Here is an 18243-nt window from a genome sequence, read left to right as displayed (position 1 = left end):
TGGTAAACCAGTCTTTTAATAGAGTCATTAATTAGTGACGCTGATGTCTATTAAAATTATCATAAACACAAAACACTGAAGGCAAACAGTTTCCATCAGGTAGAACTGAGTGGCTCTGAAATCACTTTTTACAAACAAGCAAAGTTTCAGTTTAAGATTTATTTGCAACTTAGTTACAAGTTTAAGATTAATAAAAACTTTAAACTCAGATTCACAAATGAGTTTCCTTTACTAAACTGCATCTGTAGGTCTCTGTTCATAAACATAAACTAGACAAAACTAATTTACTATAAAATGAAATGTGTTTGTATAAATTCAGAATAAAGACACGTCAGTCACAACTGCATATGAGTACATATTTCTATATTATGGTCTATTTACACAAAGTTAGGTTAGTTCATCATTTATGTTGAATAGACTCTCCCAAAATTTTACGCTGTTTTATTTTATTTCATTTTATTTCTCATCTTTGATCTAACTACTAATAATAAGTTGTATCATAAAATAACAATTTATTTCTGTAACAGTTTCCAAAGACCTGCTTGTTTCTAGATGTTTTTTATGCTTATTCAGAAGTGTTTATTGTTTTAGGAGCAGCAATGATTTATGTATGACAGTATTAATAATGATCCATAAGTCCTTCTCAATAACTGAGACTTTCACAGTTTCTAAGAGGCAAATATGACATAAAATGATACACATAAAATAAAAGTCTAAAGGAGGAAGCATGGGGGGGGGGCAGTGGGGGTGAACATTATCGAAAAATCGAAGTAATAAATAAAGCTGCTAAATTATAATCAGCCGAAAAATTCAGTGCCTTCATGTAAAAATGTAGAGCTGCATTATTTAAACAGAACATTGATGAATGTGTTTCTCTTTTAGAACTATATTAATGCAGAGCCAATTTGCCTGTAGTGTTATGTCTTATGGTTTTAAGCCTGTTTGAAAATACAGTGATAAAGCTGAACAATGATCTTTGCTTTTTGATGTTTATAAGCTTAACTTTTCATTTTATTTTTTCGAGTAAAACTGACTTTTCCCAGTTCACGTTAAAGGAGAAACCGTTTTTACTAGCATGGCTTCAATTTTAACACGTTTTTACAAGAAAGATCTCATTTTGTGGCGTGGAAATTCTAATTATTACAAGTTAAATTAATTTCTTACCGGTCAAAATTGAATATATAATCAATCTGCTCGAACATGAAACAATTAAAAATTGATCATTTATCTTTTCACTGGTTCTAACCGTGTTTAATGTCAGTGAACTGTGAATTAAAGGCTAAAACAGTTCTCCAAATGAATCACTGTTTAAATAGCCCTTCCTCGACAATCCATCATTCTTCGATTGATCGCTTGAGTCTAGTAAATATGACTGTAAACACGACGTCCGTTGCAGAAGAAACAGCTGGGAAGTGTAGTTTTCTCAGAACAGACATTGCGCAGGCGGAAGGGCGCAGGCAGAGGTTAAAAACTACAAATCCCAGAGGCACGTACGGAAACACACTGCGCGCCAGAGCGCCGCAGGCAGACGCTTGTAGAGCCTTTTAGCAGGGCGCCGAAGCCGAACCGAGCGGATAGGATAATTAATCAAAACTGAGATTTTCACTCTCATAACTCGGGATCGACGCGCGGGGCCGTGAAACGGGCATGACGGCCGCTCGGCGGTTTAACTGTGTTTCTCCGGCGGCAACGCGGCGAGTTTAGCTGCGAACAAAAAGAACGGAGCGCGGTTCTGCTCGCTTCACTGAGGAGGTCCGGTAAACGGGAACCCGCGGGGCTTCTGTGAGGCAGGGCCGGATAAACCGTCTCTGCGGGCGGGTCAGGGCGTAAAGATGCCGGTGCACACAAAGGAGAAAGAAGGAGAGCAACCATGAAGAGATGGACGTGGATTACCCGGAGCAGGACGGCAGCAGCTCCGACGAGGAGGACACGGAGAGCTCGTCCGTGTCCGAGGATGGAGAGAGTTCAGGTGGGGAAGGTTCCCAGGTCAAACTCCCCAAAACACAACGTTCACTGAGGGGACAGGCTGGTTATATTTAGTAAGACGTGGCCACAAATTAATATATTGAGGCCACAAATTACTATATTGAGGGCACAAAGTATACTGACACCACAAATATATTAAGGCCACAAGTTACTATATTAATGCTACAGTTTACTGTCTTGAGGCCACACGTTACTATATTGAGGGCACAAATTAATGTACTGACCCCACAAATATATTAAGGCCACAAGTTACTATATTGATGCCACTAATTACTATATTGAGGGCACAAATTCATATATTGATGCTGCAAATTACTATATTGAGGGCACAAATAAATATATTGAGGCCACAAGTTACTATATTGAGAGCACAAATTAATATACTGACACCACAAATATATTAAGGCCACAAGTTACTATATTGATGCTGCAAATTACTATATTGAGGGCACAAGTTACTATATTGATCCTACAGATCACTGTATTAAGGCCACACGTTACTATATTGATGCTGCAAATTACTATATTGAGGGCACAAATTAATATATTGAGGCCACAAGTTACTATATTGATGCTACAGATTACTGTATTGAGGCCACACATTACTATAATGAGGCCTCAAATTAATAGATTGAGGCCACAAGTTGCTATATTGATGCCGCAATTTACGATATTGTCAAAATAAGAGTTTGATATGATATGTAAACCGTGTTCACTCTTGAGAGAATGTAGGATATGGGCCCTTTAAACAGTCGTCCAGGGATTTCTCAGTAAACTGGATCATTTAAAACGAGAAATGTCCAGTAATTATCATTCACACTTCTTCGATTAGACTGGCTCGATTCAAGCTTCATTTATCTGACCAATTAAGAAATCTTGTAACTAAATCGTCTAATTGAGGCGACTGAATGTGTAGTTTGATCTCGAAGACGTTCCGCTCGTCTGAGGGTCTTTATCTGTCGTCTTACATTGCTTTCCGTGGTTATGTGTCCGTTCAGAGATGGACGATGAAGACTGCGAGAGGAGGAGGATGGAGTGCCTGGATGAGATGACTAACCTGGAGAAACAGTTCACAGATCTGAAAGATCAGTGAGTATTTATGTATTTTAACACAACCTGATTTACCTTCTGTATATCTGCAGTGATTAGGAGTCAGTCTGAGTGGTGAACTCCAGCAGCACTGCTGTGTCTGATCCACTCGTACCAGCGCAACACACACTAACACACCACCACCATGTCAGTGTTACTGCAGTCTGTGAGGGTCCATGGGGGTCCTGACCACTGAAGAACAGGGTAAAAGGGGGCTAACAAAGTATCAGAGAAACAGATGGACTACAGTCTGTAACTGTAGAACTACAAAGTGCACCTATATAGTAAGTGGAGCTGATAAAATGGACAATGAGCGCAGAAACGAGGAGGTGGTCAGAATGTTGTGCCTGATCAGGTGTATATTGCCCTAAAGCAGTTTAGCCCCGCCCATTCACACTGAAGCTATAAGGAGTGTTTCAGCTCTGAATGCTTGTTGAGTGAGGCAGGATACAGGGCAGCCAGTCAGGACAGAGCTCATTTACATATTTCAGTTTTAGAGGTACAGTAACAAAAACAGCCTGTTTAAATAGAGGTTAGAAAATAGTCATGTAGATTGATTTATGACTAAGTTTGGTGCATAAAAGTACATATGTGTAATCAGTGGAGATCAAAAAAATAAAATAGAAAACAAATGTAGAATATCAGCCCTTTAACTCATCTTATGTTTATGTGTGTTTTTACAAGTATGTTTTTAATGAATTCTTTCTAAAGGCTGCTTTATTTCCCTTTCATGTAAAGTCTTTTCTGAAAACTATTTCTTTTTTTTTTTAAATAATCACAAAAATGCTTGATTACTCATATAATCCATAGTGAGCCCTAGGCCCAGTCCCATTTCACCCCTCACCCCTACCACTCAGCCCTTAGCCCTCTGTTTTGTAGGTTCACGTTCAGGGGTAGGGTTACCCGATTCTTTTTGAGATAGAGGGGGAGGGTGAAGTGTTGGGGCTACCTGACCCTCCAAACGGAGGTTTTTCAGAGACTCCAAACAGAGAGTTATGAGAAAAAAAGAAAAACCAGCGAGACGGCTGAACAAGAGACCAAAGAAACTCACAAATATGAGAATTTTCTCTGTTAAAAAAATATAATAACCACTGTATTTTCTTAGTTTAATGCAGTTTCAGTGTATTTTGGTCTTTTTCTTCATAGCAAGCATAAAAAATCACTAATAGCATGCTAATGTCGCGGTAGCTAGCTAAATTTCCCGTTCCACCTTAAATAGTCCAGCAGTTCTGACGCCTCAGGCACCAGAATGTAACTGCTGCACCATTTAAGGTGGAACGGGAAAATTTGAACAAGAATCTGGTGAATATCTGACTTCAGCTTCATATCACTGAAGAATTAGGGGTGGGTGATAATAAATAATTGCCCCCCTCTTTGAAGATCATATGATCCCTAAATGTAACTAAAGCCCAGCAGTGAGGAGCTGAACTTTACCCTCCTCTGCTGTCACTGCAGACTGGCAGGGTCGCCTACAGAGCAGCGCTGGTAGCTGTTAATGAAGTGATGCTCTTTTTATTTGAGGGTCCCATTTCAGAGGGAAGATTTCAACCACTACCCTGTAACTCAGTTCCAAGGGGCAACACTCGAAAACAAGGGGTAGTGGTAAAAAGAGGAAATGGGACTGGGCCCTAATTTCAGCTCTTATTGTTTGCACAGTGACCTGCTGGTAGTTGTTCGACTCAATAATGAGCTCTGCTGTGTTTTCCAGGCTGTATAAGGAGCGATTAAGCCAAGTTGATGCCAAACTTCAAGAAGTGATGTCGGGAAAAGCTCCTGAGTATTTGGAACCTCTTGCAAACCTTCAGGAGAACATGCAGATCAGAACTAAAGTCGCTGGTGAGTCTGAACTCCTCAAACGAGCCAGAGCGTCTTTATTTATTCATGTAGTCGTCAGTAGGCAGGTTCGGTGGGTCCCATTAGAGGTAAAACCAAATTGCGATTCAGTTTGCTGGACAGAGGGGTCAAATTCCAGTCATATAGTGGTTGGTTCCCCAAAAACACAAGATATCATGTGATGCAACAGGCCAGTGTGAACATCCACCAGCCTAAAATAAGAGAGATGGAGATGTGGCAAAAATATTATTATGTCAGATATGCATCACAATATTTACTTTTTCTGAGATTAAATAAGTTGGAACAGACAAAACAGAACCTGCAGTGCCATATATACAAACACTATAATAACAATAATAACAATAACAATAATAATAATAATACTATATGGCTGATTAATTTGAAGAAAATGTCTCATTTTTCCATCTAATTGCAATTTAAGTGCAATTATTTTCTGTAAATTAGGCTTGAGGCCTTTTTCCCCTCACAGAAACCACCACATCCATTTTTTAGGCTTGAATGCTGAGCGTATTGTGCCACATTGCCGGGTCATGAGTTCTGTTATTAGGTTAAATGTATCCACTTACAACTTAAGACGGTGTTAAATCATGTAGGATATAATTAAAATTGCAGCTCTTGTGATTTGAACATTGTGCTCAAATTGCAATTTCAATGCAAAAACAATTAATCTTTCAGCCCAAACTGACGACTAAAATGATTTTATTCAGTGTTTTATAAACGGCACTGCGCCAAGTCTAATTAAACATGACTAATTAAGCTCACTTTGTAAAGAAACAGTCAGTCAGTGTTCTTTAAGTATTGACGATATCCACAATATGCTCAGAAAAGCATATCGCTGCTGTTGGAAGAAAACCTCGTATCTCCATTTTTTGTAATTTTTCAGTTTTTGACATGTTTCAAATGCCTGTTGTTCTTTAAAAAAGTCTGGTTCCATTGACTCACATTAAAATTAAAGTGTGTTTTTTTTTCCTTCTCCTGTAAAGTTACCATTTTGGAGATACAAGGTTTTCTTCCAACAGCCACATGCTGACAATTTACCACGATAACGATAAAATATTATCATATTGCCCCCTACTGACCAAAACATAGCTGTTGGCATACGGCCTGGCTTCATTAGCCGTCTGCTGTTGCCTCAAAGTCAGAGTGCAGTTTGAGATGCGCTCGAGCTTTAACGTTTTCAAACCGGCTCTGTTCGCTTGTTTGTAAATCCCTAAAATTGTTCTCCTTGCCTTACGGTGGTATTGGTTTCTGAACTTGTCACTACAACCCCATTTCCGAAAAAGTTGGGGCGCTGTGCAGAATGTAAATAAAAATAGGATGCAATGATATGCAAATCATGTAAACCACATTTTTAAAGGAAAATAGTACAAAGACAACAGATCAAATGTTGAAACTGAGAAATTTTATTGTTTTTTTGAAAAACATTTGCCCATTTTGAATTTGATGCCAACAACACATCCCAAAAAAGTTGGGACGGGGGCCTGTTTACCGCTGTGAAAGACTCCGCCTCTCTGAGATGCTCTTTTATACCCAATCATGTTACTGACCTGTTGTCAATCAACCACAAGGTGTTTTTTTTTTTTTTGTTTTTTGTTTTTTTTAGCACCCATCCCAACTTTTTTGGAACATGTTGTTGGCATCAAATTCAAAATGGGCACATATTTTTCAATAAACAATAAAATTTCACAGTTTCAACATTTGATATGTTGTCTTTGTAGTATTTTCAATAAAATATAGGGTTTAAATGATTTGCACATTTACACTTTGCATTATTTATTTATTTTTTTTACATTTTGCAGCGTCCCAAGTTTTTTTGGAAACAGGGTTGTATGGTGCATATAAATAAAAAAATATATACATATATGTATATATATATATGTGTGTGTGTGTGTGTGTGTGTGTGTGTGTGTGTGTGTGTGCGCGCACCACATTGGGACAATAAGGCCTGATTCAGATGTTTTTAACTTTAAAGTGTTTTTTTTACTGCTCAGGTATCTACAGGGAGCTTTGCTTGGAGTCTGTGAAGCATAAGTACGACTGTGAAACTCAGGCCGCTTTCCAGCACTGGGAGGTGAGCTTAAGGAAACTGTTTTAGACTCATATTAAGACGTTTCACCATGTTCAGGCATTTACACTGAAACTGTGCTCGTTACATCTTTTCCAGAGTGAAAAGCTGCTGCTGTTTGATACGGTTCAGACCGAACTGGAGGAGAAGATCAGACGTCTGGAGGAAGACCGGCACAGTATAGACATTACCTCAGGTACCAATACAAACACTACCGTATATTATTATGTTGTAAAATAGACTGTATACTAATATGCAAAAGTTCAGGCTTCCCTGGTCAAATTTTCTAAGTAAAACTACAGAGAAGAAATTTAAATATGACATTTTTCTGCGAGTTCTAGAGCGTAGAAACTGCGCTTTAAAGTAGCGGGAAAAAAATAAAACATAAAATATAAGAAGTGCTGTTTCTTTTGCACAGGCCTCATTTTATGTTAGTTATTTTTTCAAATATGTTAAATTCAGCTAAATTAAAATTTTAAAATATTAAAATGTGCAGAAGTGAGTCTCTGTAGAAGATGTGTAAACTTATTTAGCCTCAGAAAATTAACAAAAACATTGAATTTGACCAGTGATGCACTTTCACATACACTTGTATAGTATGTACATATTATTTTTGTAGTATACAACATTGAAGTGTATGCAGTTTCAAATATTCTGTGTTTCCTCATGTAATCTGTTTTTTTTTCCTCTACAGAATTGTGGAATGATGAACTACAGTCAAGAAAAAACAAGAAGAAAGATCCATTCAGTCCAGACAAAAAGAAGAAGCCCGTCGTCGTGTCTGATATCCTTCAAACTGTCCATCAAACAGAACTGTTTCATGTGTTCTTCAGGCTGAAGTGTGTAAGATTTAGTGGCCTCTAGTGGTGAGGTTACAGACTGCACCCAGCTGAATCCCCCTCCCTCACCACTCCCTTTCCAAGCGTGTAGGAGAACTTATGGTGGCCGTCAGGTTTTCTGCCATCGTCTGTCCTGATTTCATTTTACTTCTTCATGTTTTCTCTTCTTTGATGTCGAGGATTCACCCTCCCTCGCTTTTCTTGTGCTAGTTAATAAGTTTGATCCTCCATTTGTCAAAATTTGGGCTCTCAAACTTCTCGCAACACAGAATGGTCAGCAGCTCCGGCAGCGTCCACTGATTCTTCTTCTTTCTACATCTTCCAACCTAAGCTACAGTGCTAGGACTGTGTATTGGCAAGAACCTGGTGATACAATACGCATCACGATACAGGAGTCTTGATTTTCTATTTGATATACACCGGTCAGCCATAACATTATGACCACCTCCTTGTTTCTACGCTCATTGTCCATTTTATCAGCTCCACTTACTATATAGGTGCACTTTGTAGTTCTACAGTTACAGACTGTAGTCCATCTGTTTCTCTGATACTTTGTTAGCCCCCTTTTACCCTGTTCTTCAGTGGTCAGGACCCCCATGGACCCTCACAGAGCAGGTACTATTTGGGTGGTGGATCATTCTCAGCACTGCAGTAACACTGACGTGGTGGTGGTGTGTTAGTGTGTGTTGTGCTGGTGCGAGTGGATCAGACACAGCAGTGCTGCTGGTGTTTTTAAACACTGTGTCCACTCACTGTCCACTCTATTAGACACTCCTACCTTGTCAGTCCACCTTGTATATGTAAAGTCAGAGATGACGGCTACGAGGATGGCAGAGACGGCAGTGCTAAGAATGATCCATCGCCCAAATAGTACCTGCTCTGTGAGGGTCCATGGGGGTCCTGACCACTGAAGAACAGGGTAAAAGGGGGCTAACAAAGTATCAGAGAAACAGATGGACTACAGTCTGTAACTGTAGAACTACAAAGTGCTCCTATATAGTAAGTGGAGCTGATAAAATGGACAATGAGTGTAGAAACAAGGAGGTGGTCAGAATGTTATGCCTGATCGGTGTATATTGCGATACTGTAAGACTGTTTTTGAGAATCGATACAGAATCACAAAACATAATATTGCAATATTCAAGTGCATCAGTACTTTTTATACAGCGCCACCAAATTCAAGCTGCCACTTCAGTGTAAAAACACGAAAGGCGCCCTCTAGAGCCAGAGTTTGGTAATTGATATTTACTCAAATGATAAATAGTCTTTGCATGTAAACTCTAAATTTAAAATCGATACGGTATCACAAAACATAATATTGCGATATTAAAGTGTGTCAATATTTTTTACACCCCTATACAGCACCACCAAAGTCAAGCAGCTGCTTTAGTGTAAAAGTGTGACTGCGCCCTCTAGTGGCAGTGTTTGGTTTGTCGGTTCTGGGCTGCTGTAGGAACATGGCAGCCCCTGTTGGAAGAGGAGCCGCTAGCTATGTAGATATGAAGGGCTCATTCTAAGCTAATGAAACCATTCATAGTTACAGGTGATTATACACCAATGAGTCCCCAAAATCTCACACACTGCACCTTTAAGCCTGGATCTCTTTATATTTCTTAACACCTAAACGTCCATATATAGTCTACATGCTGCAGGACTTGGATATTCTGGAGGACTGGACAGCCATCAGAAAGGTCAGTAAACGCTCACAGCGTTCGTATTGTTAATATTTCACCTTCCCTCAGATTTGTGATGGTTTCGTATTGATTGTTTTGTAGGCCATGGCCACCTTAGGACCTCACAGAGTCAAAACCGACGGTAAGATCACAGTTCTGTCCAAGACAAAACATCTGGGGCCAAATCTGTCCTCCTGATCTCAGTAATAACGTTTTAATGCGTCTGTGTGGTTTTTTATTTAACTAAAAAAGTACGTTTGTGGCCTGATTGTTATTATTTAGGAGACAATTCACTTCATGAAAACTGATTTCACCCATTTAGATTCAGTACGATTTGATTTTGGTATGATTTATAGACCATAAAAACAAAGTACTTTAAGCTATATTAACAATAATTCAAATCATGTTTGCCATTATACATATACATGTGGGTGGGGTATAATATATAAACACATTCTGGCTACTTGTCTGGTGCATAAATTAAAATATTTTTAAATATATATAAATATATATATATATATATATATATATATATATATATGTATATATATATATATCTCGTTGCTGTCGGACCAAAACCTCATATCTCCAGGAAGGAAAAAACATACTTTAGTTTTAATGTAAGTCAGTGGAACCAGACTTGTTTTTCCAAGTCATTTTGGGCCGTTTCTTTTGATCCATTTAGTGTGAAAATTACACACAGAATAAAGGTATTTTAAAGGTATTGTAAAATTATGTCAAAAACTAAAAAATGACAAAAGACAAAAATAGAGATACAAGGTTTTGTTCCGACAGAAGCTGTATATATTTCTTTGTATTTATATATTTTTATCATTAGTATCATTTATTTATTGTTATTAATATTATTATTTTAAATGATTTTTTTTTTAATTTATGCACCGTAGACGTTTTTCCAAAATGATGATGATGATTTCCTTCTTCTTTAAAGTTCTTAACTTTTATTGGACCTTAATAAGATTCATTTGGTTATTAGTGAAGTGGTGAAACAGGTGTGTTGGTCCATTTTAAAACCATGTCAAGGGCAGAGAGAGTTCGCAGAAAACATTTAGAAAATGACTAAAAATAGATGAAAGGTTTTATGGTGATGGCAGGTTATATTAAATATTATTATTGATATAATTTAGTAAAATAATGCTTATATACATTATAATTGTTGATATAATTAAATATATAACAGTAATTTACAATATACGGTAATCTTTTTTTCTTGTATTTTTATATTCGACAATAACCTGAGAATTTCAGTTCATACTTTGAGTATTATTATAATCGATTCTAAATCACTGCAGTTAAATCAGATCCTCCAGATCATATATATTCACCCCCCGACTCAGCAGTAAAACCTCAGACCTTCTGTTGCAGCTCCTTCTTCCAAGAGTGAGAAACACCAGCACAGCGCCCGCTCGGAGGACGGGCGGCTGTTCTACGACGGTGAATGGTACAGCCGCGGGCAAAACATCTGCATAGACAAGAAGGACGAGTTTCCCACAAGGTATTTATACTTGAAACTAATTAATAGCCTCTTAATATAGTAAATAATAATAATAATAATAATACTAATAATATCTAGAAGGGGAAGTTTGTGAACGGGATTGTTTTTAATTTATCTGGGTTTATGTATTACTGAGTATTATTGAGGGTTGAAGGTAGTGTGTTGTTTATGCAGTTGTTTTTGGGTTATTTAAAATTAAAGGGGTTATTTTGGTTGTTTGGTTATTTAAACAGTGGTTGCTGTGGTCTTCCAGGTGGTTGCAAGGATGCTGCTATACCCTTCCAAACCTGGAATACTATATAATAATAATATACTTATTAATTAAACCTGGAGAGACCTGTAATATAGTTTAAATAAGATACTGTGGGTCAAAATTGTAGTTCTACAGTTACAGACTGTAGTCCATCTGTTTCTCTGATACTTTGTTAGCCCCCTTTTACCCTGTTCTTCAGTGGTCAGGACCCCCATGGACCCTCACAGAGCAGGTACTATTTGGGTGGTGGATCATTCTCAGCACTGCATTAACACTGACGTGGTGGTGTGTTAGTCTGTGTTGTGCTGGTCTGAGTGGATCAGACACAGCAGTGCTGCTGGAGTTTTTAAACACAGTGTCCACTCACTGTCCACTCTATTAGACACTCCTACCTTGTCAGTCCACCTTGTAGATGTAAAGTCAGAGACGATAGCTCATCGGCTGCTGCACAGTTTGTGTTGGTCATCCTCTAGTCCTTCATCAGTGGTCACAGGACGCTGTTTGCTGGATATTTTTGGTTGGTGGACTATTCTCAGTCCAGCAGTGACACTGAGGTGTTTAAAAACTCCAGCAGCACTGCTGTGTCTGATCCACTCAGACCAGCACAACACACACTAACACACCACCACCACGTCAGTGTTACTGCAGTGCTGAGAATGACCCACCACCCAAATAGTACCTGCTCTGTGAGGGTCCATGGGGGTCGGTGTATAACCAGTCAGTCAGTAATCTTAATTAATTTGTGCCCAGACCGCCCACTACATATACAGTGTTCAAATAAGAGTCTGTTTTACTTTATTTTTGATCTAATCTGATACACATAGTGATAATTCACTACATTAGGTTTAAGGTGAATGACCATGTTTGATAGTTGTCTAATATTAGTTAATAATGTCACATTTCGCTGATGATTTTGTTCATCTGTCTCTCTTCAGTGCCATAATAACTACCATCAACCATGATGAGGTCTGGTTCAAGCGTGTGGACGGCAGCAAGTCAAAACTGTACATCTCTCAGCTCCAGAAAGGAAAATACACCATCAAACACGCCTGAATTCGCCTCACCTGTGACTTCATTATTGTTAAAGGACAAAGGGAAGCATTTAACAGTGCCATTCTATTCACAGTGACCCAGTTTTAAACTGTCAAAATTGTTTGAGGGGAACTGTCTGTCTGTCTGTCTCTGTCTGTCTGTCTGTCTGGGAGGGAAAACAGAAGCAAGTTCTGTTCCTTTTAAGAAATTTGGTTATTGTTGGCTTAAACGAGGTTAATTATGGAGGATATTATTTGAGATGACTGTTTTCTCTGAGGTATTATCGTGTTTTTGTACTCATTTGTGCTCCTGTTAAATGCTCTCATATTTTTCTACATTCCTGCCTCATGATTATTGTTACATTTTGTAAATATACTCCTCTCCTCCACCTCCTGCTGGATCGCTGTTACTGTTTTTGTTGATATTAAAGCGACAGTTTGGCGAAAAAACCACTCGATTGGCTGAAACGCCTGCTTATTAATTTTAGCGCTGGAGCTACGAGGCTATTGTGCTAGCTGTATGGCTAAATCATCACAGTCGCCTCAGACTGTGGAGCTGTTCAGTGTCTCTAATAGACCTGATTATGTGGTTCCTGACTGTGTGACTCACTGTGATCTATAAACACTGACTAGAATATCTAAATGCTACAGAGCCACTAAGGGGCCGTGATAAAAAAAGAGAAAAAGTTAATGAAATTGCATTCCCTCGCAAATCTTTTGCGTTCTCTCGCAAAAAAATGAGTTCCCTCGCAAATGTTCTGCATTATGATGCAAACGGTTTGCATTCGCTTGCAAAAGCTGTGCTTTGCTCAAGCTCAGAGACGGAGCGGCTCAGTGAATTTTACGTTGAGCCTTGGATTGAAGTATAAAGACACAGTGTCGATTCTCAAAATCAAACATGATTCTGCTGTTAGTGACTCAAACTGAGGCTGAGGCTGAGGGGCCTCGTACAGTGAAAGCTACATTTACAGAGACTGCAGAGAACAACAGCTGAATAAACTCAGCTCAGACTGGCCAAACTGGGAAAACAGCTTTTAAGGTCAGCTATGCTAAAACAGAGCTGTAATGTAGGCAGAGTCGTTGGGCACCTCTGGTCCTACGTTTGCTTGATGTCTGACCAGCATATATTTTGCGAGGGAACGCGGTCATTAACATTTTCACGGCCCTTTGAGCGCTCAGTAAATTCAGAATTTAGACCGCTAGCTACTGTTTTTTTACGACGGCGTTCTAAAGGCACTGTTAATAAAAATAGTAGACTTTGAGATTAAAGTCGTAATATTTGGAGGATAAAGTGGTCTAACTGTAGGGGGGGCTGCCATAACGCGTTGGGGTCTCGGTTGCTGTACTGTAGGGGGGGCTGCCATAACGCGTTGGGGTCTCGGTTGCTGTACTGTAGGTGGGCTGCCATAACGCGTTGGGGTCTCGGTTGCTGTACTGTAGGTGGGCTGCCATAACGCGTTGGGGTCTCGGTTGCTGTACTGTAGGGGGGCTGCCATAACGCGTTGGGGTCTCGGTTGCTGTACTGTAGGGGGGCTGCCATAACGCGCTGCCTTCCCTTCGCAAAGCCTTTGGCCACAATATTGCAACTTTTCCCTGCTATTAATGCTGCTTTAGTGTCGTAATTCTACAACCTTTTTATCGAAATAGTCTGACTTTATACTCAAAATATTGTTTTTTTTTCTCTAAATGTTACGACTTTTTTCTCGTAATATTACAACTTTTTCTTTAAATATTACGACTTTTTTATCGAAATATTACGACTATATTCTCGAAGTCTACTATTTTTATTTTTATTAACAGTGGCCCTAAAACGCTGTCATAGTTTTTAGCTATGCTAAGCTAGGCTTAGAGAAAGCTGTGCGAATGGGACTTTTTTGCCAAACTATCGCTTTAATTACACATCATGCAAACTTGGGTTAAATCAGTGATCAGTCAAAAACACGAGCCTTAGCATTAACTATGAATTTACTAAGAATTAGTGTCAGAACAAAACCTCGTCTCTGTTTTTATTGTTTTTTAATTTCTTTACACGATGCAGAAACGCTGCTGTTTACACGGTGTCGGTTTCATGACGAATGGACCAACAGAAACGGTCCGAAAGAACCTCTAATTAGTGTTTTTTCCTGCTGCTGTAAAGATACGAGGTTCTGTTCTGACCGCGCTGAGACGCTAATTTGAGTTTAAAGGCGTTTTCAGTTGACAGTATAAAAACCAGGTTGCCATTCCCAGCAGTTTTACTCCATCTGCAGTATAATAACCACAGAAGGGGAAACCCACCCATTTTTCAAAATCCCCCCATAGCTCAGTGTGTGAGATGTAATCAGAGTGATTCAGAGTGGTTTAGTGTGAAATGGTTCAGATGTCTTTACAGTGGTGGTGATAGGAACCAGGGGTCGCCATGACTACAACACAAATATAGACATTTTATTTACTATCCAGAACCACCATTGAACCTACACGAGTCTTCTGAGTTTATATGGAATGTTAATGATGGAAAATAGTGGAAAATCTGAAATAATAAGTTTTCTTTGGGGACTATTTTGCCTCACAGCGCCCTGCATGTATCCCTCCACCATGAATGGAGTTTAAGTTCTCTAAACTATCATAAAACAGTGTCTCAGTCATCAGGCAGTGAATTCATAACCATTTCATGTAGGAACTTTCTGTGAGGGAGCTTTTAGAGGTGGACGTCTGGTTCCTATCACCACCACTGTGAACAGTTCTGACTCTAGAACGGAGTGTTTCACACCAAACCACCCTGATTGACTCTGTTTACACTATTTATGTGGAAATGTTGACAAAATGTTGGACTTTTCCTTTAAAGTGTGCGTGGCTGGTTTGCACTCACTCTGAATGGATCAACAGCGCCCCCTTTAGCTCCACTGTAATTTTAAATTTTTATTTGACCTAAATTTCATTAATCACCTCATCATACAGTATGTTTTTTACCTTTCATTAAATGCTGATGTTTTATATTCATCAGTGTACTGTTTTCTTTTCTACTGCTGACCAAATAAAGGGAATGGTGGGGATCATGTGTGTTGATCACGTGACTAAAATAAAAGATAATATCTGAAGTAAACGACTGTGATATATTGATATTGCAATGATTTACTCTTTTTATCTGATTTAATAGACAGCTGGTTGTTGCTTCAGGTGGGGTGCCTAATATATTGCTTAACTGTTTTCATGATATTGCAATATGCAAATGAGCCTCTAACCAGTCAAACCAATCACAGTTACAAATGAGTTATTGTGGGCGTTTTAATCATTTGGGTCAAAATGACGTAATCAGATCTTTAATCTTGTTACATCAAAGTGTTTAATATAATATATATTAACATATTCACAAAATTAATTAATTAATTAAAGGAACAGAAATAACAGATACAGCTGTGTGCAAAACTTTGTGCCCCCCAGTTAAATTCCATGTTGTTGAATTTCTGAGTGTGAGTAAGTTACACATCCACAGAGACACTTTTAATGCACAATTACTGTTTATTTACTGAGTTTAATATATTGGAAATAAAGTGTGGCCTGTGCAAAAGTTATGGTACCCCCCCCCAACATGTAAATAAACAGAAATGTGCACTAATATTTGAGGAAAAAAGCCATATTTAAGCGAGTTCTCTGTAAAAGCATGTCATTTGACCAGGGCGGTCAAACCTTTGCATACGTCTGTATCTGACAGGACTAGTAAGAAGGGCAGCTTTGTGAGGGTGTAATGGTGTCAATACAACATCAAAATGAAAGAAAAGAGAATGTAAAAGAAAAACTGTATGGCCAATTTGCCCCTCGCTACCATCTTTTGTGGAAATCATTGTCAGTGAGTGTGTTTACATATATTTAATAATCCGATAACTGCAGAAAATCAGATTTTGTCAGTAATCCGATCAACGCGTTTATATGCACTTGAGTAATCAGATAATGGGGAAACAAGGTCTACATGAGTCAGATAGTAATCAGATTTCTGCTTTACAATCAGCCAATAAACTCACAGAAGACGACGAGACGTAAACGTAACGTACAACTCAAACTTCATACCGCGGCTTTTTTTAAAACATCGCGCCACTTTAGCTGAAAATATGAACAAACATCATCTAGAAGATAAAGAATATTTAAATCCTTCATTTCGTCAAGTATGTATTTGGTTGCTGGCTTATTTTTGGTACCAGCATCTGTTTTCACACATGCTCAGACTGAGAAATCTGAAAGAAATCAGAGTAAGAGTTTACAGTACTGAGAAATCTGATTACTAAAATCCAGCCCCTTTATCAGATTTCTAGACCTTAGTCCGATCTAAGAAATCAGAGTGTGCTGTTTACATGACCATTTTAATTATCAGATAACTGCAGAAATCTGATTATGATCGGATTATCGAGCGCATGTAAATGGGGCTTCGACACTAAATGATGGTTCTTCAAGGGTTCTTTAATAAAGGCATATAACGAAATATATAATGAAATGGTTCTGTACTGAACTCATGGGTCTAAACAGGACCACCACCCTTACTAAAGAACCCTTGAAGAACCATATGACAGCTTTTTGTTGTAGACATTCTTGGTGGTTTTGGGGGTTTGTTTGTTAGACGGCTGGAGCTGAAAAAGTTCTACTGGAGAACTTTTATTTATCTGAGCCAAAACAAACGTATATGTGAAATACATTTATCATCACACCCTTACGGACTAGCACGGACAACTCTGGAACCAAGCTTCAGCGGACACTGTTAGACAACTCTGCTTACAAACACAGACATGATGATTCTTAATGATACATAATGATACTTCACATGCTGGTTTCCATAGATTTAAAGGGGAACTCCAGCAGATTTAAAAAAATTCTACATAATTAAGTGGTTAAGATGTAAACAGAGTCATTCAGAGTGGTTTGGTGTGAAACGCTCCGTTCATAGATAAACTTACCGAGTCAGAACTGTTCACAGTGGTGGTGATAGGAACCAGACGTCCACCTCTAAAAGCTCCCTCACAGAAAGTTCCTACATGAAATGGTTATGAATTCACTGCCTGATGCAGTTTTGAGAATCTTTGTAGAGGGGTTATTAGTAAGAGATGTTATTAGGCAAAATGGTACTCAATAAAAGTAAGTTCATGACTATTTTCCCATCATCAACATTCCATATAAACTCAGAAGACTCGTGTAGGTTCACTGGTGGTTCTGGATAGTAAATAAAATGCCTATATTTGTGTTGTAGTCATGGCGACCCCTGGTTCCTATCACCACCACTGTAAAGACATCTGAACCATTTCACACCAAACCTCTCTGAATCACTCTGTGTACATCTCACACACTGAGTTATGCAGAAATTTTGAAAAATGGGTGGAATTCCCCTTTATAGGCTACAATTAACAATGCTAAAATCAAGCTAATACATAAGAGCCACAATGCAGCCTTCATTTCTGACATCAGCTTCTGCTTAACTGGCACCAAAACTGCATAGAATTAATTCACATACTCAACTAACACATTGCAACAAACCCTTAAAGTTCTGCACTTCCCAAAGTCTGGAAAAGCGCCCTGCACGCGCATCACCTCTCCGAGTCTAACATGACACGTTTACGCCATTCAAGTACAGACACACTGTTACAGTATTACAAAAATAAATATTCATGTTAAAACTCATTTACATTCATCTGAGATAGTAAAACAAAGTCTCCCGTCTGAAAAAGAAAAAGAAAAGTTCATATATAAATGAGAAAAATAAAGAAGAAACAACAATAAAAGTGGTGAAGGGATCTAAAAAGGGGCTGCAGCACTGCAAGTTACTGATTTTAACATAAACTTTATCTGCTGTATCTCTATCATATGGTCCACCATCACAGATCAATTTAAACACGTTTCCCTGAACTTAGAAACGAATAGAAAACCAAATGAATCAAAACTCACTTTCAGTGGAAGTTGATGAGCTGAAACTCAGAACAA

General features: G+C 38.6%; 1 protein-coding gene across 1 annotated transcript; it reads left to right on the top strand.

Annotated features, from left to right (window-relative positions):
* The first annotated feature begins 1409 nt into the window (after positions 1-1409).
* On the top strand, positions 1410-13600 carry brms1la (BRMS1 like transcriptional repressor a). The gene is given in 11 exon segments (XM_036593970.1): positions 1410-1853; positions 1855-1969; positions 2985-3075; positions 4784-4911; positions 6921-7000; positions 7094-7190; positions 7689-7778; positions 9460-9524; positions 9609-9648; positions 10890-11019; positions 12208-13600. Coding segments are annotated over 11 exon segments (975 nt in total). The 5' UTR covers positions 1410-1832; the 3' UTR covers positions 12326-13600.
* Positions 13601-18243: the final 4643 nt, after the last annotated feature.

This window comes from Colossoma macropomum, unplaced genomic scaffold (assembly GCF_904425465.1).
Source record: "Colossoma macropomum unplaced genomic scaffold, Colossoma_macropomum, whole genome shotgun sequence".
In the NCBI taxonomy this organism is placed as follows: Eukaryota; Metazoa; Chordata; class Actinopteri; order Characiformes; family Serrasalmidae; genus Colossoma; species Colossoma macropomum.
The sequence above is the reverse complement of the archived record's forward strand: the minus strand, read 5'-3'. Positions and strand labels throughout refer to the sequence as shown.